General features: G+C 44.0%; 1 protein-coding gene across 1 annotated transcript; it reads left to right on the top strand.

Moving 5' to 3' along the window:
• The first annotated feature begins 1,635 nt into the window (after positions 1 to 1,635).
• On the top strand, positions 1,636 to 26,102 carry LOC147903695 (endo-1,3;1,4-beta-D-glucanase-like). The gene is made up of 7 exons (XM_087400636.1): positions 1,636 to 1,881; positions 14,075 to 14,096; positions 21,016 to 21,151; positions 21,249 to 21,339; positions 21,739 to 21,828; positions 25,683 to 25,783; positions 25,869 to 26,102. The coding sequence occupies exons 1-7, from the start codon at positions 1,737 to 1,739 to the stop codon at positions 26,007 to 26,009; spliced, it is 726 nt and encodes a 241-aa protein (XP_087256762.1). The 5' UTR covers positions 1,636 to 1,736; the 3' UTR covers positions 26,010 to 26,102.
• Positions 26,103 to 27,041: the final 939 nt, after the last annotated feature.

The following is a 27,041-nucleotide window of genomic DNA, read 5'->3' as shown; positions in this document are numbered from 1 at the left end:
AATCCCAATGGTGCACTCTTTTTTTTGCATCATGGTATTATAGTCCAAAAAACTAAAATGGGGTAGAGAAACAAAGCAGCCAGGAAATAAAAACTAGCTATTTTATTTATGCCATATTAAAATCCAAACTTTCAAAGTTTAAAGGTTTGAATTTACATTAGTCAAAAATCATATTCTCGATTAATTTAAGACACTTGAACATAAAGGTTCAATTTGGGAGTGTAAAATGTCTCACTTATTCAATAATTGACATTCCAAGATAATCCTTCAAATGATCAAACATGGAACTTGGCCTACTTTTACATCATTGATAAGCAAGAATATCAGATTTTGTGCTTGATGGTCACTTACGTGAATCACGTATGTGATATGCATATTTTGGATGAAGATGATCACAAGGGGACGTAAGAGGAGAGTTGAATACACTCATGATTTGGAAGAGGGCATTACACACCTGGTGCTACACTGTCAACTGCCAAATTGACTCGCGTGCCCAAACTGCTTCGCTTACCTACCAATGATGGTCAAAGGGCGGTAGTCCCACTGTGCAGACCAAGCCCCAAAGTACCAACTGCGGATGAGATTCTCACGTGGACAAGAAGAAATGCAGATGCGGTGTGTTCTATTGTCTGCAGTGTAAGTGATTCTGTCATGGCGTTAATTCAACATGTCACCACAGCTGAGGAGGCATGGACGGTCTTGAAAAATCGATACGAGACCATGAATCAGACGCGGATTTAGAATCTGGAGACTCAACTCGCGAACGAGAAACTGACTGAGTCTGAAACGGCAGAGAAGTTCATCCCCAGGGTGAAGAATCTGCGCGATCATATGACTGCGATTGGCATCACCATCACTAGCGAGAATCTAGTACCAAGACTTGAGAGTCAAGAAGTGGAGTGATAATGCATGTGGTAGATGTTTGATGACGAGGGGTCTTTCTAGTGTGTGCTGGATGTAGTAGGCGAGGAAAGGCAAGCATGGAAAAAGTAATTAATGTGTTTCGAATGACACAAGCACGTGACTTTGTGTGAAGAGTAGTAGGATATAGTGAGGCTTGACTTACAATAGCAAAGTGGGCCATTTTAATTTTCATTGTGTGTGTGTGTGTGGTAGGAAGGCGGTGAGGGGGTGCATCTCCTGAGATAGCTAAAAAACACACACTTCCTCAGATAGCTTAAAAACACACTTTTTTGTATAAGAGATATCTGATTCAGAAACAAGTACATGTGTAGGTATCCAAAGTGGAACATCTACACTATACTTAGAACACACACACGTGTGCGTGTGTGAACAGATATAGGAAGATTCGGGTTTAAACTATGCAATGGTGAAGGGAGGTATGATGTCACACTTTGGTCATTTCCTTATGCCATTGTAAAATCTCTCTCTCTCTCTCTTAGTTTGTTTGTGTGTCAATCTCTTGCTTTGTCTATTCTTCTCTCTCAACACTCAGTGGTGACTGTACAGCCAAAGCCAGAAACTTGGCAATGAGCAAAGCACGTGTGTCACCGCTGACGTCATTGGGTGAAATCATTGCAAAAGTGCAAATGAGAGAGAGCCACGTGGTAGCAAATTTTCAAGCCCAACGAATCAAAGAAACAAAAGATCCACTCGAAAACAAAAGATACTTATAAAAGCTGGTCTCTGTCGTCGTCCATAGCTCTACAGATTTCATCCTTCTCACTGTGTAGTTTTTTTTGTTGTTGTTGGGCAACCTCTAGACCCTGTTCGCCATGGCTGGTTCTCAGTGCTGTGTTCCTGCTCCTCCTTCTCAACATTCCTGCGTTGGCAAAGAAGAGCCCATCGGCCCCTTCCTCTCCTACGTCGTTCATCCTCCTTCCCCCAAGGCCGCCGTCTTTCTCGTTTCAGATGTCTTCGGTATGCTCTCTCATAAGCTCACTGACTGTCTTTTTGACCGCTCCATGATAGGACTTCTGTCATCAAATCCCCGTTTCTCCTATCATGGACCGTTCAAGAAGATATTGCCTTCCCCTGGCTTCATGATGATACGTCGTCGTACGGTCCTTTTCATCGCTTCATAAAGATATTTCAAGCCCTCTATGAAAAATCCCGTTTAAAGCCGACGAGGGTTTGTGTCTCCGTTTTTGCTTCAGGCGGAACCCATCAAACCAAACTTAAGCACTTTCAAACCTTTCGGATCCTTAAACCTCAATGACGATGTTTAGCTCGTATGTTAACAAATGAAACGAGTGTAAGCAAGGAGTTGCTATCGGAGGGAATGCGTAGTTTTTAAAGTAATAAACGGAGTCCACTAAGTCAAAGTGCACGCCGAAATCCACGGATCGCTAGTTTGAGCTAGTATGACTACAGAGAATAGCTGTAGACTCTGAAGTCTGCCATTTTACCAGTCTTTGTAGAACTCGTCCTGTCTAGTTTTGTTTACAACTATGCGCACGCATTCGCTTGCTTGTGATCCAAGTATGTGAACCCTGTTCTTATTAAAGAATTCTGCATGTTGTTTGGCGAGTGAACGGTACTTCCAAATCCGAAACGTGTTTGTCAAGGAACGAAGGTCTACACAGCTAGTTCCATTGCGCAACTTTCTTTGTTTCTACATGAATAGCTTTCCCTATTCTTGAGTGCATCTTGCAGAGTTTTCATGTCACGACATTTTCATTCTAATCAAAACAATTTAGTAAATGGTTCTAGTTTTAGTAAAGCGTTGCCATATGTATCACGTCTTCTAAGTTTTTAAACTGTGTTTTTAGGAGAGATTAAATTGATATGTTCTTGCCTTCCACAACCGTTGTAGCTTGGATAAGAGGATGTTTAGAGAGAGAGAGAGAGAGAGAGAGAGAGAGAGATCCACACCACGAATTTCACTGAAAGGTTATATCTAATTGAAGCACGAGTATCTATTCGAAAGAACAGAAAGCTTCTCTGAGTTTGTGAGGGAATTCTATGAGAGGAGAGGACTAAGAGGAGAGAGGACGAAATTGACAAGGGTGAAGGGATGCCCTTCATAAACTAAATAGTGATGAATTCACTATTCACCATAAGACCTAGGGTAACGTCACTAATAAATGACTGCCATCGATGACCTATGAGACAAAAAGCAGAATTACAAATCCCAATGTCATTTTCGTAGCAGGAAAAACAAAAGAGAACTGCTATGTTCTGAAAGGCAGAGAGGATGTCTTTTCTTACATCATATGAAGGCGGAAATTGTCCTATTTTTATGAGAACTACTCTCTTACAAGAGCTGAAAGACTCTTTTTTCTTACATTTTCAATGGCTCAGAACCTGCTCAAACTCCTTATTTTTAAATGGAACTCTTGTATGAGGCTGCTGTCACCTTCCCCCATTCTGCTTCTCAGCTATCCATATAGTTGCTTTGACCTGTGAACTATTTGAAGCCTAGATCTTCAACGTAGCTTAACGTTTGCATGTTCCATGGGTTAGTTGGGGTTGTTCCACTCTTGCCAATGTATCTCGCTGTGAATCTTGCTCTTTTCAAGCATTAGGCAATCACCTAATCTAATGTTTGTACAACGTCCACTTGTTGCTTTTCTTTCCTCGAGCTGTTCATTCACTTGTATTTCGGTACCCGTCTTCAACATGGGATCCACCTTCAAACTTCTTTCACCTTGAAGATATGAGACCATCTATTGGTTTTGGAAGTGCTTCCAATGAAGTGCTTTCTTTTCTAGTCTGTGATTCGATACCCTGGCTGTGCTTTTCTAATGCTTTACCTGGTTAACGCGGACTAGTAACTACTCTATCAAGTTGGGTTTTGGCCTATAAAAGGCCCTCCCATCGTTAATCTTCTTCATCAAGAGTTTCAACGACTTCTAGCCCTCCCTTCATAGTTCAACCTCTACAACAGCTCCTACCGCACTCAACCATGAGGGACTGAGCCCTCCTTATGGTTTCTGCCAGCCAGAGACATCCTTGATATGTTGTATACAGTGTTAGAAAAAGTGTGACCTCCTGGCTAGTTTCTCCTTGCAGCAGAAATAGAAATGGCTATTGTGTATATATGGATCCAAGTGATGCCAAGAAGGGGCCCAAATGGTCCCTTTTATAGGGGCTGATCCCCCTTCAAAATAGCCGACCAGCCAGGGCTTATTGGCTGACTTAATTCCCCCCCACCAGGGAGGGCTCTATAAATGCCCTCCTAGGGCTCCATTTGGACGCCTTTGCTGGCCTGCCTGGCCACCTGGCATCCATCCAGTGGGCCAGGCTAATCCAGCCCAGATATATGCCCCAAATCAGGCCCATAGGGACCCAAAACATCCACGAAATGCTGTGCCTGCCTTCAGCCTCTGTTGCGGGCTCCTGTAGACCTCCAGAGCTGCTTCAAACATTCTGTACACCAGTCCACAGCCTTCCATACAGATCCCGTGCCCTGCTGACATCCTCCTCCTGGCCATGCAGCCCCCTTACTTGCTGGTTTCCCTGTGCAGTCCTGTCCTCTCCAGCCTCTGGAAAATTCTCTGCCAGATCTGCCCTCCATGGTGGCTCTCCTTGCCAGGTACTTCCTCTCTTTGTCTGCTGCCAAAATGGCAGCCCATGTGGCAGCCCCATGACCTTCTCTATTATCCTATGGTCCACCTCCCGATGCACTCCACATTTGGGGGCTCACAGGTTGGGAGGTGATGAACCCTAATCCAACAGGATGTGGTGGCCCACAATAGCCTCCACAGTTGGTCAAGTATCAGCCATTCACAGCTCCGTCCTTGGAGAACAGTCTCCAATTTTGGAGCATAGTTCTGCAGACCTGACCTCTATGTCAACTTTAGCAGAAGGGGATGTCCTGCTACAGGTCCATGGACATTTGCCTATACTTCAGCCAAGTCGAGGAATGTCAGGACACCTACAATCGCTTCCATACAGCCCAGAAGCAGATCAGTCTGAGCCATGTGTAGATGTAGATTGTGCTAAAGAGGATGATGCAGATTTTGACAGCAGCAGCATCACTCGGTCTTGCAGAAGCGGCGAGTGACAAAACTGGTAAAAAAGCATAGAGTTGACTTTTTGGACTCCGTACATTTGCTTTTTGGTCAATGTCGACATTTAGCTCAACACCGCCAGTGACCAGGCTGACCAGACCAACTTAGAATGGGTTCAAACCTATGAAAGGCCCTCCTATCCCTCATTCTCTTCATCAAGAGTTTCAGCAACTTCTAGTCTCCTCCAGGGTTCAACCTATACAGCAGTCCCTTACTTCAACCTTTAGCCCTACAGCTGCCAGCCATGAGGGACTCAGCTTTCTTTACAGTTTCAGCGAGATATAGCAAGCCTCTTCATTGAGGAATAGAGGGACAGTTGCACCTATATTCTTTGAGCGCGAGGCCACAAGTAATAGAGTAGAAGCTAGCATAACCCAAGTCTTTCACTGTGTATTAGTTATGCAGATGTGATGATGGATCTTCTGAATGGTCAAAGGTTTCTCTCTCTCTTTCAAGCTAGAACTCAGCATGGGCAGGCTTGAGAGAGAAAGTAGTAGTTCTCATGTCTGTCACGTCAGGATATGAGTTTTTTTTGGGGTCCTTGTTTGCACTACAGTGCTGTTGTGGAGGCCTCGAATTTGATGTCATTGTTGCTCATGGTATTGCAGCGAATAAGAAAATGCAGAAAAATACACATAATTTGTAGACCTTACTGAAAGTAGTAGGCATTTGATCCTTCCCGATTGGATAAACTGAGTGAAGTGAGGTGATTCAGCTACAGACTTATGCTTCCTTGAACAGGCAGCTCAATTTCGCTGAGCACATGTTCTCAATGTAGATTCAACTCCATGAACCTCCCAACAGCAGCCAACACCCATTTAAGAATTAGCTTGACACATATACGTTCTGAGCTATGTTGGGAGTGAACATAAACATTTTGTTCAAAACAACCAGATAATTTTTGCTGTTTTTAGTCTGACTCTTCTTCCTTGTACTGGTCCTTTTTTGATTAGCTTCTTATGTCTGCAATCGATGTCCAGTCTTATCCCAATAGGACCAATTTCCGTCTTTTTTTTCACGGTAGCCAAGTTCCCATCCATTGCCTTTCCTTTACTCATAGCAGCAAGGGCTTTATCAGGACCACCAGCTCATTCTCTGTTATACATCTTCTAATGGCTTTCTCCCATTCAACTTGCCCTCCTCCCTGAAATTGGGAAAGACAAGTGTGAAGCCATTGGATCTGAAGAAATTGAAATTGAAAACACCCCTGCAACCTTACTTGACAACTAGCACACCTGTTTGAATTAGAGTCACTTCTGTCTCATCCTTCTGATGTCTTGAGTAGATGATTGGATATTGTTTGTCTCAATCGAAGGTCTTCATGCTCACGCCGATCACCAGCGTCGATAGCTCGGGCTCTGATACCACGTTAGATAAGTGATATAGACTTTCTTCACAGCCAGGCCCTAATGATATTCAAAGTTTATGATACTTTATTGTATGCACGTACTGAAAATAGACGCACAGATGTGGAGAGGTGTACAGCAGTAGAGTAACCAAGAGGTGTAAACTGCTCTAAAGTAGACAGTTGTCAAGTACAAGGAAGTGCCCTCAAGGTGCCTCAAACCTAGAAGAGGGCTGTTAGGAAGCTATGTGGGCAGCATCATGGCTGTCAGGTAGATGTAATGGCAACATGCCATGTGGGCAGCACAGCGCCCAGATGGCATGCTTTATTTCTGCTCATGTGCAGTCCTCGTACTAAGAAAAGGTGTCACTCTTCCATTTCCTACCTATGGGGCTGAACGGTGGAATTGGTCCGTCTATCCCAATGGGGGGTGTGTGTGTGTGTGTACACGTGTGCACATGCACGCGCGCACACACACATAATTAGAATTACTCATTTCAGACAAACTCATGGTTGTTAAGACACTTGTGTCTTATGATAAGACACCTAAGACACCTAAGACACGTGTCTTACGTTAAGACACTCTTGGTTTTTTTTGTGTGTGTGTGCACGTGCGCGTGCGTGGTGGGTAGGGTGTAACAACAAACATTGAGTTTGACTTAACCATGCTATTATTGATGGGGACTTTGGATCCATCAGTGGGAGCGACCTCATTAGGATGAATCTTGTGAGCTTTGACTCTTAAGAATCGAAAGTTTCCTTTCAATTATATTTATTGAGATGTAGATTTCATTCATGTTACTTTTGTGTGGCCAAGCTTCCCACAATGGTAACATCTTGGTGGAGTTGAGGAGTTACTTTTCCTCCCTTTGACATAGAGTGCTTGATCACATGATGGATTAGGGAGTACTTTGTCTTTTATTTTTGCTTCTTGCTCTTCAGTCTCATTGAGACTTTTATCAACATTTTGAATGTGGATACTAGAGTTCCATACGGCTTTTTGTCAACACTGTTGAGCAGTACGGCTGAAGCTTCATCTTCTTCATTCTTTTTCTTCATGCCTGCTAGTTGTTGCTTTAATTCCTTGTATTTGTTGATATAAGCCGTCATTGTGTCTTCTTCTTTTTTATCCAACCGGAAGCACTGCATTAAGAGATTCACCTTTGAGCTTTTAGTTTTACTTCCAAAGTTTTTATTGAGTTACTCCCATGCTAGTTTTGCATCTTTGATACCTGCAATGTACTATATATCGTCATCACCTAACCACCCTTGGGCTATTATGCCAAGTGCCTTGTGAATGTTTGTGGTTCTTGGTGCACTCTCACTTTCTTCACTCGGCTCGATTAACTCCCATAAACCCTTTCTCATCAATGTGTACATGGTCTTCATTTGCTATGTATAGAATCCATCTCCATTGAATTTTGCCACGGTCACCTCCCTGTGCTCCAATGGAAAGAACTCAAAAAATTGAGGACTTTTGTCTTTAGAACCGCAAGAAAATTCTTAATGCATCACGAGTTATAGCGTCTCAAAGTTTTAGTATGTGCTCATGTGCAACATGGAAAGTGTGCTTCATAGAATATTACTGTGTGACATGTGGCAATTTTCTAGACCCTTAGCAGCCTGTCAAACGTTGATATCATCATGCAACAATAGGCTGGTTCAGCTCAATCGCCAATTATGTGATTGTCCTGAACCAACGTGGTTGAACAGACATTAGTTGTTGTCTAGCCTGGTGGCATGGTTGAGCAGAAATTAATAGCAATATATTGTTATTTTACTAAGCCAGCCCGGTGGTTGGAATATCATGCAACCGTGGCTGCTTCAGCTCAATCACCAGTTATGTGATTGTCCTAAACCAGCGTGGTTGAACAGACATTAGTTATTGGTGGTTGAAATTATTGTGTTTCCTAGTACTTAAATTCGTTAAATTTAATTTCTTGCTATTCAATTCATATACCACTGTTAAATTGTGAAATTCAAAAATGAAAAGCAATATATTAATATTTTCTAATGGAAAAATTCAGAAATGAAAAGCAATATACTTGTTATTGTCAAATAGGTGAAGTTGAGACCGTCAGGCTAAACCATCTCACGGCACAAACAACAACAGTCGCGAACGGACGTTTCTTCACGGTGTATTGTCCAACGAATAGCCGATTCTGGTTCACTGCATCTCATCCATGGTTCTCCAAAAATCTTTGCTTTTGCTTTGAGCTTCATCTCAAGCAGCTCATGCCTCCTCTACAGACTTAGTCTCCAGGTTTTGTCACCTCGGCTGCAGCCGCAGCCATTGCTATTGAGCTTGCTCCTTTCTGCAATTGTTGGCTTCTCCTTGACAGTCGTGAGCAACAATGATATGATGAACATACTTTACTCAGTAGCAATCAACCCTCCTTGCTGGCTCAGTCTTTTACACAGCCATTTTACTAAATGAAATGGACGTAGTGAGCATGTACTACTCCGGAACTACAGAGAGCGTGTTCAGGAGCAATCTAGTGATGGCCAAATCCAAGGCATCGGCTACTAGAAAAGCAAGGAAATTGATGCAGGAATACTCGGAAATAGTAGCAGCAAAGAGTCATGAGCTGATGCGAAAGAATTGATCTAGCAAGGAAACACTATTGTGCACTAAGGTATATTACTGGGAGAGAAAAGATGACATGAACTTCAGCAAGAAAAAGAGAGCGACTAAACTGAAGCTACAAGAGAGCTATGAGAAATGAATAGCTAGAGAGGAGAAAAAACCAATCTTGGCTTTGATACCATGTTACAAATCTAGGGAGGATTAAAGACAATCAACATGATAAGAGAGAAAGTGAGCAAGGTAAGTGATATGTTTTCCATTACATAGTGCCTCAATATATAGGCCAAGTACATTGTCCACCACATCCTTATAGATGATTCTAGCCAATCATTGCTTGTCACAATCACCCACATCCAATCATTCTTTTCCTTCTCAATTGTGCACTTTGGCACCACACTTCTCAACAATGAAGACTTTAGTACAAATGGATTTTCAATTGTGCGGGGGTGGGTCGATATGTATGTGTGAGCACATTTGTTTTTACTATGGTCTACACCCACCGTTGGGCATTGATGATGTCAATGCAGATGTCATACTAGCTAGTCCTTGCTACTAGCTAGGTGATGGAGTAATTGTTTGAACCTTGTGAGTGATTGTCATGAGATTGAAACTGCACCATTTGTTGTGTTATTAGATGATGACTTTGGGCATGTTCCTGGATTCTTCTCTCTCCCCCGCCCCATCTCTACACACACACACACACACAATTTCTTGTAAAAGAGATTTTTTATTCAGAAAAATGTACATTCATAGCTTTTCAAAGTGGAACAGCTACTACGCGCACACACACACTTAACTTATTTGTAAAAGGAAATATATTATGAAAAGAAAATGTGCATTCAAAGCTGCTTCGAAGAGGAGCAACTTCTACTCAAAACTAAAAACAGTGAAAGAAAGCTTCTAAATGGGCTGGAGGAAGATCTCCCTGTGCGTACGCATCCTGAAGGGGTCGATGCAGGGAGGATCGGAAATAACAATTGATAGGGAGGATCGGAAATAACAGTAAAGATCCACAGAGGAAAACCCATATAGGTAAGAGTTCCGAGCATGATACAATGACCATAAAGCCCAGTAGTGACACCAAGCAAAAAGGTAAATCACAGTCCGGTGTAAAGGCATACCTCCCAAACAACCAAAACTGCCTGCCAAAAGAAATGCAGGAAAGCGAGTATGTAGAAAAACCCAATCTAGGAAGAAAATATCTGGCAGCGGGGCATGTCCAAATCAGATGCAGAACCGTTTCCTGGCAGGGAGCAAGATGGGCAAGCCGATGATGTTATACATCTGGCAGCCAAGAAAGAGCCCACTGGTAGTGTGCCTACCAAACAACGCCATAAGAAAAGCCGTCTGAGGAAGTTTACACACACTTTTTTTTTTGGGTGAAACTAAGAACATTATATTATGAAACACCCATTTTACAATAGGGCAGTGCCCAAGAAAAGAGCCAATGCCCTATCCATCAGAAACAGTAAAAGAAAAGCTCAATGCAAGAGACATCCAAATCCTCCTCATGCAAGGCATCATATAAGGACTGCCGCAATGAGGCCCGGAAGAACTCATAAGGGTGCTGAAGAGATGAATTCAGAAATGCATGATTTCGCTGAAGCCAGAGGGTCCAGAATGCCCAGTATCTGATCCAATGGAAGAAAAGAGAGTACTGGGACAAAGAAGTGGCAATCTGCCAAACATCCAGAAAAACCTCGAGAACCTGTGTGCTGGAAATCTGAGAGATAAAAAATAGATCTTGTCCAGAAGGTCTCTGGAATATGAACAAAACCACAATACGTGCTGAATACTCTCAGGAGCATGATGACATCTTGGACAAAGAGGAGAGGCAATCCTTCTTTGAGCCAATTTCACTCCCATTGGAAAATTACCAACAATGCATCTCTAGAAAAAGAGTCTCTGCTTTAATGGCATTTTTAACTTCCATATTAATTTCAAATTTTCTTTCCACCAAGATAAAGACTTATTCAGATGCCAAAGAGAATTGGCATGATGAGCGATCTATGGAGGAGGTAAAATCAATCTATAAGCCTGTATGGAAGTCAATAAATGCAAAGGTTCAGAGGATAAGCCTGGACTTGAAGACTGAAGATGCCAATCTTGAAGCCTGTCTCTTACTTCCAATGGTGGAATCGGAACAAAAGGGAGTGAGAGATCTGCAATAACTTTCCATATGGGTCTATGATGCATCCCAAGATTGTATTGTTGACAAGCTGCCGGAAAAGAGAGAATATGCCCTTGAATATCTACCACATCATCAATGAACCGAATGCCCAACTTCATGAGATTGTAAGCCCCGATTGGTTGTTGTACAGCAAGAGGAGAGTGAAAAACAGCACTCCAGTGAAGGCTTTCCAGTCGAAGAGATGAAGCTATAGAAGCAGGATGGGGAGACCATTTGATGCGAGAGAGCACCTGCTTCCAATCCTGAATCAAGGCAGTAGAAAATGGACAGTCAGGTATTTTACCTTGAAACTTGCCAAGTACTACTTCCCATGGATCAACGAGCCAATGCCCATAAGCATTTGTGCGCATCTAGCCACACAAAAACGCCAACATAATAGACCATGGCTGCTCTTGCTGAAAAAAAATCTTGAGCATAGTGATCTTTCTTGCCGACACATGAAGAATATTCAAACCTCCATGCATCTTTGGAGAGCAAAGCAGGTCCATTTTGAGCAACCTCAAAGCTTTTTAATGAAGCTTAGTTTTCCAAAAAATCTCCATGGCTTGAGACATAAAAGAAGAGAGATCTTGAGATGACCAATGTAGTAAAGGTAGGTAAAACTGGACATAAGCCAAAACAACAGAATGGACAATTTGAAGCCGAACATGCAAAGGCCAAGTGGAGATCTTCCAATATTCTAATTTGTCCTGAATTTTGTTGAAAACCCAAGACATTTGTTGCTTATTGCTGATTTTCCAGCCAATTGGATTACCCAAATGTCTTACTATGTGCTCAAGATGAATAATCTGACCTGGCCAAAGAAGAGCATGCCAGTCACAATGCTTGAGAGGCAAGAGTTTTGATTTCTGAAAATTAATATTTAGAGCAGCTGCCAACCCAAAATCAGAAAGGGTATCCATCAATAAGCGAAGCTTCAGAGGACAATTCTTTGGCATGAAGAAAGATAAGCTTGTGCAATGAAAGGCTGTGAGCCAGGAATCTGTAGCCCCACAAGCTGTCCAGTATCAACCAGATAATCCATATAAAGAAGCAAAGGATGAGAAGCAATAGCATAGAGTAAAGCACTGAGAGGGCATCCCTGTCGAACTGACCGTCTTAGAGTCCAAGACTCAGACAAATGATTCCCTATAAAGCATTGAGCAGTGGAATCTGAGTAAAGCCAATGAATGACATTAACTAGCTTTGGTCCAAAACCAAGTCTATACATGGTTTGAGAGACATAATCCCACTGTACGGTATCAAATGCCTTTGCCACATCCACCTACATGACCAAAACATCTTGTGCTGAATATTTAGCATATTCCATTGTAGTGAGAGTATTGGAGATATTATCATGTATATTCCTTCTTGGAACAAAACCATATTGCCTGGGATGAAGACCATCGTGAAGAAAATCCTTTATCCGTTGAACCAACATTTTGGCAATAAGTTTATATCAATTACAAGGCCTGTGGCAAATGATGCCAGGAATAGCCAAGAGGCTTTACAAGGCTGAAATAAAGTGCACAATGCCGTGAAATAGCCGAAAAGACTTTACAATGATGGCATGTGTGTGTGAAATCAAATCATGTGCTATCTGCCCACCACTGATCAATCGGCAATGCCTTTGAACACTCTAAAGTCTGCTCACTGAACTGATGAACGTTAGGTTTCAGGTAATGTGATGATGTGAAACCGTATGTGAGCATAGGGACTGACTCCGAGTAGGAACTAGTCGGGAATTTAGGGCATGGCTTAGATTGGCAACTTGGAGAAATTCAAAGCGTCCCCTCTATGGCGATCTAGTCTACTTTATCTATACCAACTGTCGATTGATGAAAGAACAACAAATAATTTATTTTCTTTGGTTCTTTTTATGTGCTCGATGTAAAGGCTGATGTGCGTGTAGGAAGTGGATTTGTCGATGAGGCTCAAAAGTGAGTGATACTTGCACCGAACTGTGGCGTGATGTAATGAGCGTGTAGAGCACAAAAAATCGATCGTTTCACCTTTTGTAGCACCCTCAAATTCCTCCTGGATCAAGATATACAACTTGATCTAGGTGGAGGGGCAAAAAAGATGCAGAGTGTGCTCAGTGATGATGTGGCAGTGAGAGGTCACAAGCAGAAGTAGTGCCTGTGAAGGGACTGTGCTTAGGGAGTAGTGTCCTGAGGTGGTAGTGAGTGGTCAGGCATCAAAGTGATGGGTCTCCAGTCAGCCATAGTCTCACATAGGAGTTTTTTGGGCACAAGCTTGACCAGACCATGCTTCCAAGTTGAAGGAAGATGTTGATGTTGCCAAGCTACATTAATGAGCTGCAAGATTGGACCCTTCAATTCAGCCCAGAAGGCAACAAAAAATTCAACCATCACACCATCCCAGCCAGGAGATTTATGTTTACCCAAATTTTTGAGAGCATCATCCAATTCAATATCTGAAAAAGACACTTCCAGCAATGAAGCTTTTGGCAAAGAAACAATAGGAGAGACAAGATCAATAAATTTGCTCCGAGCCAATTCAACCTGAGGAGTAGAAGAAGATGGCTGAAAAAAGAGAAGCTGAAAATGAGAAGTTTACACACACACACACACACACACACACGGTCACGTAGATACATTTAGAACACTAAGTTCATTGGGATTCCATTTGCTTTTGTCAACAGTGCATGCATGGGAAATTTTCCATGAGTTTCATTCTTTTAAAAAATAAGGTGACTCGATTCTATTGAGCAACTGTGGTGTTTGGATTTTGTGACGATTGTACTGGTGGAAACTAATAGCTGTAGGTTTAGTTTAGGAATTCAAAGTAGTGTTTGAATGTGTGTATCGTAGAATATCGTGTTACATATATGTTTTCATAATTACTTTGGACTCAGCTTATAAATGATATATTTAAACATTGTTTGACCTAGGTGTTATGAGCATGTGCATGCGCATGAGCATGCGTTCATAAACGATCTAATACGTGGTCTTTGCATTTGTGCACGTCTGCAGGTTTTGATGCTCCACTTTTAAGGTATGAAGTGATGCTACTGGCAGGTTGTACAATCTGAAATTATGTGTTATTTAATAGGTCATTTGCATGTTGTCTTGTTGTAGCATTCTTTTATTCGATTGTTAGTCTATAAGACCTCAACAATATATAGAGAAAATGCAAGTACGTGTTAAGAATGTTAGTTGTAACCTAGCACTCACAAGTCTCTAAGCATTTTACTCGTTTATCGATGAGGTCAACATCAATACATGTATGTATGGTCGACACCAATCATTCATCATGCTAAAGGATCATGCTGACAAGCATGTATCTCCACCCCTATTGGACAAAGTGCTGCATAGATTCTTTAAGGTTACTATGAGAATTGTTATTATTAATTTTTTTCAAGAAAAGTACTTCATTAAGTATGAACAAAAACCATAGAGCAAGCTCAAGTGCGGGAGTACATCATGTCAAGCATGAGAAAAAACAGCTCAGAATGAGCAAACAAAAATCTTGGGTGGCGGCTGAAAATGCCACCTCATCCCTGAAGGAGAGTCAGAGAAGAAAGGACAATCCTTCCAGAGTCTGAGAAAACCATGTCCTGCAACTATCCACTCCCATTCCCCTGGATCCCATTGCAAGGATCTAATGGGGGAACCTCCATATAGCCAAAGCCTCCAAGATCCAATGGCCAGGAGAACGTGGTCTGGATCAAGATACCACTATGAGTCTCTACCCATCTCTACGTATCCTGCAATCTTGACAGGCTGAAAAGGAGCCTCCAAAAGAATGTCCTTTGAAGATCTGTGGAGTCTGCCTCGTGCATGAACCTGAAAGACAAGGGTATCCTCATGTGCATCCCGCAAGGCTATAACCTGCAGAGGGATACCTGCCCTAGAAAAAGCCCCCCACCAGGTGGACTCTGAAATAGGCAAATGGTATGTATCCATCCACTCCACTGGTATGGCTGCATCTATCTGCTGCATCCTGGCTGCACTTCCTCTGAGGTGACTAATTGAACGAGCTCTCTGATCCTCTGGAAGCATCCTGAAAGCTTTCCAAGCACCCACCGTGGATGCAGGTCCCAACTCCCATCTAGACCACTGCATATAATGTGACATGCCTAGTGATCTACCATGCTCATCTAGTATGCAATCATTCCACATGACGGGCTGCCTATCAATTTCTTCACGAGAGGAGGGTGGAACTCTCCGAAGAGTACTTCTGAAGCTATCCCAAGCTTTCAGAATGGCAGCCATGAGAGGGGAAGTTGGAGATTTGAGACGGGCTGATGTAAAGGTCCATCTAGGGCTGTCCATCCAATCTCCTCCTTGAGAAGGTGTGCATGTCGCGTAAGAAAAAATCCTTCCAAGGCTCTTGACAAAGCATCAAACCTCTGACCACCATTTTGCAAAGCAAGGCTCTACAGTGCAAGTTTGGATCAATAATATTGAGGCTCCCTTAGTGGGTAGAATAAGAGTCTCCCAAGCCACCCTGGCTATCACATCTGAAGTGCCGTCTAATTCACTCCACAAAAAATTCCTGATAGGTCTCTTGAGTTGAGTGATACTGCTTGTAGATCGGCACCAACAAGAGCAAAAAACTAGGCTGTAGCCAACAGTACCTGGTTTACAACCACCACTCTGGATGCAAGGTCAAGTCTGGCCGAACTCCAAAATAGGAGTTTCCTCTTGATGCTCTCTAACACGGGAGTGAACTACTGTGTTGGAGAAATGCCCACCTCAACCTGGCAGCCAAGATATCTGACGGAGACACCCCTGTGAATCCAAGTAAATCCAATATTAGTACCCCAATCTGGAGTGTCCTCATCACTAATCCAGAAACCATTGGATTTGTTCCAGTTAATGTGAGCCCCTGCTGCAATGCAAAATAAATCCAAGGCTGTCCTGAAAGAGGTGAGTGTTTGTGGAGTGGCATCCAAAAAAATAGGTGTGTCATATGCCAGCTCACTGTCCAGCGGAAGTCTTAGCCCAAAAATATCAGCTTGAGCTCTAATATAGAGGCTCATAGCTTCAGCCACAAATAAGAATAGAAAGGGGGCTAGAGGGCATCCTTGTCGGACTGATTTGGATATCTGAAACCTGTCTCCCTTGACTCCACCAATGAGTACTTGGCTATGGGCTAACTTGTAAAGACCAGAAACCCCTCTAATCCACAAATCTGAAAATCCAAAGCGAATAAGGGCTCCCTCCAAAAAACCCCAATCTACCCTGTTATATGCTTTTTCGAAATCCAGGAGTAGAATTGCTAGTCTATGGCCCTCATGCATAGCCCACTCAGAAGCCTCCCAAAATGAGAATATATTATCAAAAATGCTTCTGCCATGGACAAAGCCTGTCTGTGTGTCATGTATAAGATCTGGCAGGATGGGCTGCAATTGCAGGCTGATGGCTTTTGCCATGATCTTATACAAAGTGCCCAGTAAGGTGATTGGTCTCCATTGAGACACTAAATTTCTGCAACCTCCTTTTGGGATAAGATGAATGAGACCCTCCGAGAGTGAGTTGGGCATCTCACTCGAGTCCCAAACGCCCTGCAGGGCTGAGGTGATGCAATCCCCAATCTGATCCTAAAAAATAATAAAAAAGGGTGTAAGCCCATCTAACCTTGGACAACTACCCTTATGAGGGACAGTAAGAGCGGTCCTGAACTCTATGTTGGTGAAGCGTGCATCAAGCGAGGCTCTCATACCTCTGTCCACCAACATAGGAATATGCTGCCAATTAACTTGTCTAGCATCATCTCTGGCCTGTGAATCAGGATCTGCAGTCAGAAGGGAGGCATAGTTTTCTGAAGCAATTTGCATGACGGCATCTGGATGTGTCTGAAGTATCCCGTCTGAGTCAACAAGCTGCGAAACAGTCTCTCTACTATGTCTAGGGCCGAGAGTAGAGAAGAACTGCGTCTAGAAATACTCTCTGGCGTGAAAGGCATACTCTGCTCTCTGATCTTAAAGTGTCTGCTGATGAGCCCTTGCTGCAGCAAGGCGCTCCTGAATCCAAGCATCTATAGACTGTTTCTGCTCTTCTCTCTGAAGAGCTGCCAGCTGTTGTCGAATGACAATCTCTCTCCTGTGGATCTCATCTCTCCTAATACTAGTGAGGGATGCAGCCACATTTGACGCGGATGGCTGCCCACCCTACATGTGAGAATCCCAAATCCGTAGCACTGCCTCTGTGAGGCCCTCCTCTGCGTAGAGGGCATACGAAATCTTGATACTGGCAGAGCGGCCTCTCGCCCGAGGCTCTGAAACTACCAAAACAACCGAAAAATGATATGAAGTGGACACCTTGCGCTGATCATCTTTGTCGAGTGCCCAATCATCCACATAAAATCTGTCAATCCGTGCATGGATAGGCATCCTTACTCTCTTGTTCGACCAAGAAAACAGAAGAGACTGTGTCTGAGTGTGAAAAGCATCGTCATACCAAATATCTCTGCCACTAAACTGAAAAAAGAAGGCATCCAATGCTGCTCTCTCCAGGGAGGGAATGCCACCTTCCCTACTCTCTCTTTTGTCTGAAGGTATTTCAACCATGTTGAAATCGCCCCCAATAATCCAAGAATCTGCAATATGTGACCAAGAGAGCAACTCCTTCCAAAGGAGGACACGATCCCCTCTCAAGTTGGGTGCATAAAGATCAAGGAAGCCAACCTTACGCCCACCAATCATCAAAATAACCCACTGTGCTCTAGAGGGGACTATGACTCCGTGCCCAATGACCAAGGGGAGCATCGAAGAAGAGATAGAAATGCAAATACCTCCCCTGGTGCCCAAGGCAGGTGACCAAAAAGTATGGCCAGAAAGAAGCTTACCTGACTTGGCACAATCTCTACCATCCAGCTTATGCTCTTGGAGCACAAAGATATCAATGGGACCACCTGAAATACCTGGATGGAGTTGGTTACGAATCAGCTGCCTACGGCAGCGATGAGGTATACCACCGATGCCTTGAATGTTCCAACTAACAATCCTCATCAACGGGAGGAGGAGGCCGGGTGAAAGGTCCTACTCGACTTGGTGGTGGAGAAAATCCTCTCCTATGAAAGAGTCCAATTGTCAAGTGGTGGGAAATCAACTGGTGAAAGAAGACCCACTCTAGCAGAGGTGGAAACCCTGTCCAACGGAATCCCAATAACTGGCTCCCCCAGGGTAGAGGGTACAAACTCCTCTGTCTCAAACTCTGCCAAATTTGCCAGTACTGCAAAAGAGTTCATGTAGGCGGGAACTGGCATAGGAGTGCGACGAATCCCTGCACCCGAGGGAGAAGGAGAAAAACCCCCTTACCTCTATCAAGAGGTGAAGTGTGACTAACAGAGGGAGGGGGCTGATCAGGTACATCAGTGATAGGACCTGAAGAAATGGGTTGCCCCTCCTGATGAGTAGGTGGGGGGACTGGGGCAACCACATCTACGCCTGCAGTTATATCACCTGCCTGTAACTGAGAATGGTCCGAGGTATCTCGTAGAGGTGGCGGAGTGTTAGCAACCCTCACAGGCATCCAACGGGGTACTGATCGTATTGTGCGCGCTGAAGAAGAGGGTCCAGGTCTAGGGGCTGGTCCTGAAGGTCCTGGGTGAGAAGGGGGGGCTGTGGTAGCGCGTGTAGAAGGACGAGAAGGCGGAATAAACCGTTTGGGCCTTTTCTTCTTCCTTGGGCAATCCTTGACGAAGTGCTTAAGGGTCTTGCAAATCTTGCACTGATCCTGTCTCCGAGCAACCTCGAGACTTTGTCAAAAAAAGGAACCATCTGGTTGCTGAAGCATAATGTGATCATCTGTAATATCAGGGTCAGAGACGATGACCCTGACTCGTGGCACCCCATCTGATTTGACAGCCTCTGCCGCTGAAGAGGGCATGCTAGGGAGGGGGGGGATCTCTGTGACCAACCCAAAAGTAGCTCCTATGGACAGTAAGAGTTGATGGTAGACCTATGGAAGGCCGGGGAACTTGATGAAAAGTGAGGTAACCTTGCTATCCTCTACTGGATCGAAACCCAAAGTGAAGGGTGTCAAAAAGGTCCTCCTGGAGCTCAATGCCAAAGGACTAGCCTTGAGTAGTGAACCTGCTGACTTTGGAGAATCAAATACCACCTGGAAGAACCCTCGTCCGAGCAGACGAACATCGGTGAGGTGCCCTGCGAGGTCTCCAGGTAAAGCAAAAAAAAGCATCCAATCCCTAGCCTGGAGGGGTGGGAACCGTGGATGCGAGCAAAGAGTGAGGTGTCATACTCCTGCTCTGAGTCTGTCTTGAGCTGTTGAAGCTCGTCTTTGGAAAAGGTAACTGTTTTTGCGGCCGGTGGAAGCGGTCAAGGATTGGCTGAATGGGAACCCATTCGTCAATCAAGGTGGAAGGGCCGACACGAACACGAGGATGCTCTGTCCGTCCGACAACTTGTTGCGAGAGACAAAAAATCTCTCTTGTTCCGTCAGGGGTTGAAGAGGGGGGAGGGGGAGGGAGGGAGGTGGTGATGCAGAGGTAGGGGCAGAAGGAAGGGGCGGGGGAGGGGAAGGGAGGCGGGGTAGGAGGAGCGGGGAGTAGAGGGAGAAGGGGGAGAGGAAGGAGGGGCAGCGGGGGGGTAGGGAGAGGAGAGGAGAGGGCAGCGGGGGGGTTGGGAGAGGAGGGGAGAGGGCAGCGGGGTAGGGGGTAGAGGCGGGTAGGGGGAGCGGGGTAGGGGGAGCAGGGGGTAAGGAGGGAAGGGCAGTGGGGGGGTAGGGAGAGGCGGGGTGAGCAGCAAGGGAGAGGGGAATGGAGCGGGGTAGGAAGGGAGAGGTAGTGGGGAAGGGAGGGGGAGCTAGCGGGATAGGGAGAGAGGTAGCGGGGTAGGGAGGGAGAGGTAGCGGAGTAGGGAGGGGGAGCTAGCGGGGTAGGGAGAGAGGGAGCGGGGTAGGGAGGGAAAGGTAGTGGGGGTAGGGAGGGGGGAGAGGTAGCGGGGGTAGGAAGGGAGAGAGGGAGGGAGGGTAGTGGGAGAGGGAGGGAAGGGAGCGGGAGAGGGAAGGGAGAGGGAGAGGTAGCAGCGGGAGGAGGGGGCAGCAGCCCGGGAGGAGGGGCTGGCAGGGAGAGGAGGAGGGAGGGGAAGGGAAGGGCTGGGAGGGAGGGGAGAGGGGTGCAGGACAGAGGGCAGCAGGGAGAAGCAGGACGGGGAGCTCAGCAGCTCACCAATCACTAAGAGAATTATAAATTTCCTTTATTTAAAATACAACTTGAATTCCAATTTTATTTTCCTGCCTTGAGTTCTCATGTATCTACAATCGGAGTGTACTCAGCCTACCCTTGCAGTTTCCTATTTCTTTCAATGCCCTTTCTGCATTGTGTCCAAATTGGAAGTGTTTCATGCAACTTAGAAGCTGAGATATAAAGGACTCATTTAATAGGTATTTCTGCAAAACAGGGTAGATGCTACATGTACAGATGGCTACTGCTCTCCTCCACTAGTCAGCTTTAGTGTGATAGAGTAACAAGTAGTATATGTAGGCTGTTGTGAGCTCCATTGGCTGTTATGTTTGGCTATATGGTTGAGGCAACACCACACCAGAGTGTCCATTGTTACTACCATATTGAACCGCTGTCCATCAATAGACGGATTGAGGAAATTGTGCTGGTCACGAAAACATCTTGAAAAAGGTTACATTCTTTTTAATGGTGGACTTGAGACACCAGGAATGGCCAAGCATACTTGAGTGGGGTTAGATAAAACTTTGTTAGTTGGAGAGTGCTATTCATCTGCCTTAACTTGTTACACTTTGGACATTGCCTGAGCCACCAAGGTTTTTGATTATTTCTATAGGATAGTGCTTTAGTGCTTACAAACTGGATCACGTAGTTTGGTTTAGGTAGAAACTGCAACATGCATCTTGACGCAGTCTACTTTTTCAATTATGCATATGGAAAATTTGTACTTACCTTCTGATCGTCTGCATTTATGCTTATCTGACAGGAAATTGGCTGATAAGATAGCGGCTGGTGGTTATTTTGTTGTGGTCCCGGACTTTTTTAATAAGGATCCTCTTGTTCCCCCCAGCAGTGGGAATCCACTTTCCACACTTGGTGATTGGATAAAGAATCATCAACCGGTAAGTAAATAATGTATGAAATATATATCAGCCTGTTCATGTGCATAAGCATGTAATGTGTTGACTCTCAACGTTTATGAAAATGCTGTGTTTCTAGGGGGATGTGATTGAGGACACAAAAAAGGTAGTAGAAGTTTTAAAGAGCAAAGGTTTCTCATCTGTTGGAGCTATCGGATTTTGTTGGGGAGGTAACTTCTTTTGTCTAAGTTAAATGTTGGAAAGCCGACTGGATCTTATCAATATGCACGAATAAGCTAATTTCTTTCATAAGCTGGGTACTTTTACTTCAATATGTAAGGCTAGCTAAAGGAATTATTGGCTATATATTATGAGGTACGTGAACTTACAGTTGGACCTAGTATTTTAAATAGAGATTTGTGACCTAATTGGATATATTCCAGCCTTATGAAAGTTTATGTCTTGGCACTCACATGCACGCGCGTGCGTGCACATGCATACTAGTTATTAACATAGTCAGAACTATTCTGAACTGGCAAAGGAAAGAAAGGGGCAGTGGGCGGTCTGGGTTGTGTGTAGGCAAACCCTGGAGTCTATGTTCCTAAGCTTTTGACCCTGCTGTTTTGCAGCCAAAGTTGTTGTGGAGTTAGCAAAGGAAGACTCCCTGAGAGCTGCAGTGCTTTGCCATCCTTCGTTTGTCACTGTGGAGGATATAAAAGGTAAAAAGTCTGTCAAACTCTGAATGTGGAGTTGGCATTATTTCTGAAATGGTCGGAAGGCATACAAAACACAGTAAGTGGGCATGTATCTAATTATAATGGAATCACAATTCACTTTTGGAGGTTCATGGATTTGTGAGTCTTGTGCCTGAAGAACTTTATCTTTGACACTCGTATTTTCTGAATTCCCTCTCATTGGATCCTTTTGGTCTTCCTGGTTCAAGTCAAAATCTTTGCTTAAGCTAGTCCTTGTGTCTATACTTCCCTAGCTTCCTGTGGCGAGTAGATCTTGCTGTCTGAGCAATTCCTTATCCTGCACGAATGAGAGGGAGTGTGTGCTGAAATGTTATTAAATTCTATCCTAATTTGTTTATTTGTTATGTTTTCTTCTTTCATTTAGGGGTACATAGGGCCTTGCGCAGACTGACTGACTGTCACTGAGTAGTGGTGTGGGATACGTTCTGTTTGTGTGCCATGGAGTGGTGATGTAGTATGGGTGTCCTACATTCAAACATTGAAGGCCATATGCTTATTTTGTGTCCTGATTGCCATGACTTTTTCAAAGTGCTCAAGCTGCTCGTTTCTTAGGAAGTCTCTCTTTCTTTTTGCTGACTATCAATGTGTAATCTCTCTTTCCCCTCCATGTTTGCTCTTTTCCTTGCTTTATTTGCTGTTTTTTCACTCTTGGTAGTACCAGTGATTGTAGGGCATGCCTACACTCCTCCCCTTGCCTTTGGAACATTTGTGGGCTGTTTTCTGCAGTAATTCTTTCCTGGCAGGTACAACGCTTCTGGCATTGAAAGAGTAATTCCTCCTCGTAAACATTGGCCATTTTATAGTCCATCTTCAAACGTGGGGGGTTAGTGTTTCTGAGTGGTCGGACTCCATAGTTGGCCTATCGATCTTGAAGTATTTCAGTATGTGTCTTGCATGATCTTATTACCACATAGTCCATCACACTTGAGCCCTGGGAGGTTGTGCATGTGTGGCCTCCCATGCTTTCAAAAAGGGGGGTGCCATTGCATATCTGTAGTTCGAAACATCCCGCATAGAGTGAGTAGGTGCTTTCCCACGTGGGAGAGATTTCCTGTGTCTTCCGATGACTTCTTCCAACCCTTCTTTCCTCACTTTCTTTTTCCATTTCTTTCATCCATAGTGGGTCTTTCTCTTCCACTGTTATTGTGCCCTGCCTTGATCCTATGCATGAAACTGCCCTGCTAGTATGATTGCATGGTCTTTAGAGGATGCAGCTATATCCTCTCCCAAACGCAGGAAGGGGTCACCCCGTCATATGCTTGCTATTGTGTTTGTATATGGGAGAAATAGCATGCTGCCGATCGGATATTTCCCTCATTTGTTGCTATCTCCAAGCACATGTATTGTTTATGTGCATCTTACTTTATGATTTTGATTGTATTCTCCTAACCTTTCTGAATGTAGTAGGCTTTCCCCCCGAAGCCCCTTCCTCCTATGGATTTTTGGTTCCATATGTGATTTCTTGGAAAATGCTTGCATCTCTGGGATCTCATGCCCTTCATGTTCCTGTGTCTAATGCCGCAAAATATCAGTTTCTGATGTCTCTTCTTCAGGTGTGAGGATTTTGTCTAGAGACCGTATCCCATACTTTGATCTTGGGGGTCTCAAGTCCCTATGCACTTGCATCGTATTTGCATTCCCCCCCCCAACTCTATTTCACCTTTGTTCTTGTCTGTAACACTCTTTTGCATTTTTTGTATGCATGTTTCCCCTTTTTTTTGCATTTCTGTCCATGTCAAACTAAAATACAACCTTCATCCTTCGGCTCATGATTCCATGAAACTACTAATTCTGAATTTTCCAGTAGTTTAATCCGAAGTTGGTGCTGTGAGTTTCACATGCCCTGTAGCTTCAGATGCTGTTCCAAAAAAATGAGAATTTGTAGTTGGTGATTGTTGCACTGCACTCCACTGAAGGTGCCCAGGTCAACTGCTTTAAAGCACGTGAGCCTCAGCCACTGTCGTTCATACCTTGAGCTTGTGCCCCTTTAGGTGATGTCTATAATTGAACACCTTTTTTTTTTAAATTACAGAGAATATAAGTGAACACCTTAAGCCGGGATTGGGCATTCTAGAATTTCACAACCAGCTGTCTTGGTCTCTCCCCTTGTCTTACCTGTAGGCGACCTCCTGCCACTTCATTGCTGATATGTGCATCGTCCATGGAAGACCACAAGATCTAAGGGACCAATAAGCACCTCTTGCATCAAATCTCCAAAATGGGAGTGCACAAAGCATCTCCACAATTATTATTAAATTGAGGCATTACTTTCAACTGCTAACATGGCATGGACAAACAACAAAATGATCTAAAAAGTCGCATTAGATCTGTTTAAGAATGAGAGTCGTTGGGCTTGGATGAAGTCCCTAAGAAGTGCTTTCCCTTCTCTATAAACAACCTCCTTCCTGGTTTCATCTATAATTAGAGTTCCATTCCTTTCTGTTTTAGCTGTTTCAAAGTGAGCTGCTCTAATATCCAAATCTGTGCCTTTATATTGTGAGTTTGTCTTAAAATCCTTATCTTTGTTGCCTTGTTCTTATAGTGGATTTAAATTCCCTTTTGATAGACCCAACGTTGTTCCTTTGTGTGATTTTAGTGCTTGAATTCTAGGACGTCTTTAAATTGGTGCCTGTGTGGACAGTCGACCTCTAGGAAGGCAGAGGGCATTCTTTAAGCTGCTAACAAATGCAGGAAAGCTCGTTTTGGGTTTTAAAAATGAGATATTTTTAAAAACTACCTTGGTTGAGCTATTTTGTTCTATTTTACCCAAGCATGGGAGCTGCATGTGGCAGAGGAAGTATAGAACATGGTTCAGTTAATCCAAAGAAGGTTCATAATGGAGGAGTTAAAGGGCAAACCTTCTCCCAATGGTGCTCCCAGAATTAGCCATGTTGTCTCTAGAAGATGAAGCAGATTTATTGACTTTAAAAAAAAAGGTATCCAGCTAGACTACCACAAAATGATCTCAAGGAAAAGTGAGGGGTTCAAAAAGGTCAAGGCATGAGATCAGACATAAGTACAGTTTTTAGAAAAGTGGGATGACGTGACAAGTAATTTTTAGAAAAGAGTGTGAAGCCATGCTTGTATAGGGAAGGTGAACCTACCTTTAAGACGGAGTCCTCATGTGCTGTAGATAAGGCTCAGACTTTATGCCTGAACATGAAAGTAGGGAGGAGTAAGAACACGAATTATATAGAAGGGACTTGGTCGCCTGCCATTACGGTTCTGCTGGTCTTCAAGGACAGTTTATTCGTTTCCAGCTCTGAGCTGTCAGAAAGACCCACCCTTTTAAGTTTTCACATTTTGGGGTTCTTTGTGAAGGGCCTGGAGGCAGTGGTGGTTCAAAATTTTACTTAATATTGTAAGCTTTTTCAGAGAAGGTTAGTCGCATTGCTTTGTGACTAGAGTGTGACATGAGATGTGGACAATAGGGGAGTGGGTAATCTTACCAACAGGTACATGCTGAGGTGGTGGTTCTATTGCAGTAGGGGCAGCAATATTGCATCGAAGAGGGGGGTTAATGCAACAAATTTGCTTTGAGTAGTGGAAGTGGCTTTGGGTTTAATCATATTTATTGTGCCTTTCTGGCCCAGATATTTAGTTATAGTTAGAGAAGCGTTGCAAGCTACCCAACTGCTGCCTCCTTTTTTGCGTGCGCGTGTTAATGCCTTTCTGACAGGAACCAATTCTGAAATGGGTCTCAATGCCTTCAAATATCTATGCAGAGTCAGCTGGAGAGCTTCAATAGTTTTCTTCAATTCTTGTTTTGAACCTAATCCTTTGAACAGCTTTGGTGATCTTTAGAACACTCTTTGCAGATGTGAAGACTCCTTTGGCAATCCTGGCAGCAGAAATCGACCAGATGACACCACCTGCTGTTGTAAAACAGTTTGGAGAGATTCTGGACACCAAAAAAGAGGTAATCCACCACCTTTTTCTAAGCAAAGTTTCTGCATACTGCAACAAAGACAGATTAGCTTAGGGATGGCCTTTCCAATGTGCAGGTGGAAAGTTTTGTACATATATATCCAGGTGTTGCTCATGGATGGACTGTTCGCTATGACGTTAATGATGAGAAAGCAGTTGCAAGCGCAGAAGAGGCTCATCAGAAAATCTTTGAATGGTTCGGGAAGTTTTTGCTCTAAAAGTCCTGCGTTTGGATACACTCGGAAGTGGAGACCTATCTAAGACTGACCTTAGTAAATGAGAAATTTTCTGTGAGTACCTTCATGTTCATATACATACAGGAGGATGGTGTACTATGTCAATTCAATTAGTTTCATAACTACATAGTTGCTTGGGCTTGACAGTGCTTATTGAGACTCTGATCATATCTTTGTAAGAATTTTTTCTAAATTGAAGCCACAATAAGTTTAAAATTCCTATTGGCGCTTCTTGATTGAAGCACACGACTGGGAAGTGCTTGCCATCTATTGTGCCGATTTCTTGTAATACAATTACATGCTCCATGTTTCCTACTTTTGGAGATTCATGTTCAAGTGATCATGAGGATGGAAACATCTGAATCCTCCAGCTGAGCTCCCCGTTGTGATCCTGCTTCCCTACTTCATCCATCTCAATTCTTAGTTCCCTCACCTCCTTCTCAACCCCCAGATCCCTCAGCTTCCCCAGCTGGTCGCAATTCTGGCAACAATTTGTGGCTGCAAACTCAGAACCTGCATCTCGCTCCCTTGTCCAGCTCCAGCCTTGAAATTTGTGCCTGCTACAGATCCGTTTCCAGGGCCAGGCTGACAGACCCAGCCCCAACATTTGGCGCCTGCTATAGATCTTTATCCAGGGCCAGAAATAGTTTTTTACTTTTCCAGAAGGTGCTGCCTTCAAATCCATAGCTCATCTGGTGCTTGCAGGTCCAGAGAACAGTAAGTTGCAGCTTCAGTTTGCAATGATTTTTTGTCAAAAACAGACAAAACGGCTCATCCTTTGGGCCAAACCACCTGCCATTGCGTCTGCTAGGGGTCCTCTCCTTCTACCCCCCTCAGCCTGTCCCTATATCGCCCTTGGGCTCAGCCTCAGCCTCAGCCTCTCCCTATACCCTCTTAGCCTCTTCCTACACCCCTACCAGCCTCTCCCCCTTAGCCCCCTTAGGAATCCCCTCTATCTCCGCCAAATGCCGGAAGAATTCTTTATTGGTTTGAATCAGCCTTTCACCCTTGATT

This window comes from Dipteris shenzhenensis, chromosome 3 (assembly GCF_047967505.1).
Source record: "Dipteris shenzhenensis isolate YYH24624 ecotype China chromosome 3, Dip_SZ_1.0, whole genome shotgun sequence".
Classification (NCBI taxonomy): Eukaryota; Viridiplantae; Streptophyta; class Polypodiopsida; order Gleicheniales; family Dipteridaceae; genus Dipteris; species Dipteris shenzhenensis.
Note: the sequence above shows the minus strand (reverse complement) of the source record. Positions and strands in the feature narration are given on the sequence as shown.

What these genes read in the sequence shown, in the direction of transcription:
- LOC147903695 (XM_087400636.1), top strand. Translation starts at nt 1,737, where the DNA reads ATGGCTGGTTCTCAGTGCTGTGTTCCTGCTCCTCCTTCTCAACATTCC. An exon ending in TTTGATGCTCCACTTTTAAG is followed by an intron (nt 14,097 to 21,015) that starts GTATGAAGTGAT and finishes CTTATCTGACAG; the next exon opens with GAAATTGGCTGATAAGATAG. An exon ending in GGATAAAGAATCATCAACCG is followed by an intron (nt 21,152 to 21,248) that starts GTAAGTAAATAA and finishes CTGTGTTTCTAG; the next exon opens with GGGGATGTGATTGAGGACAC.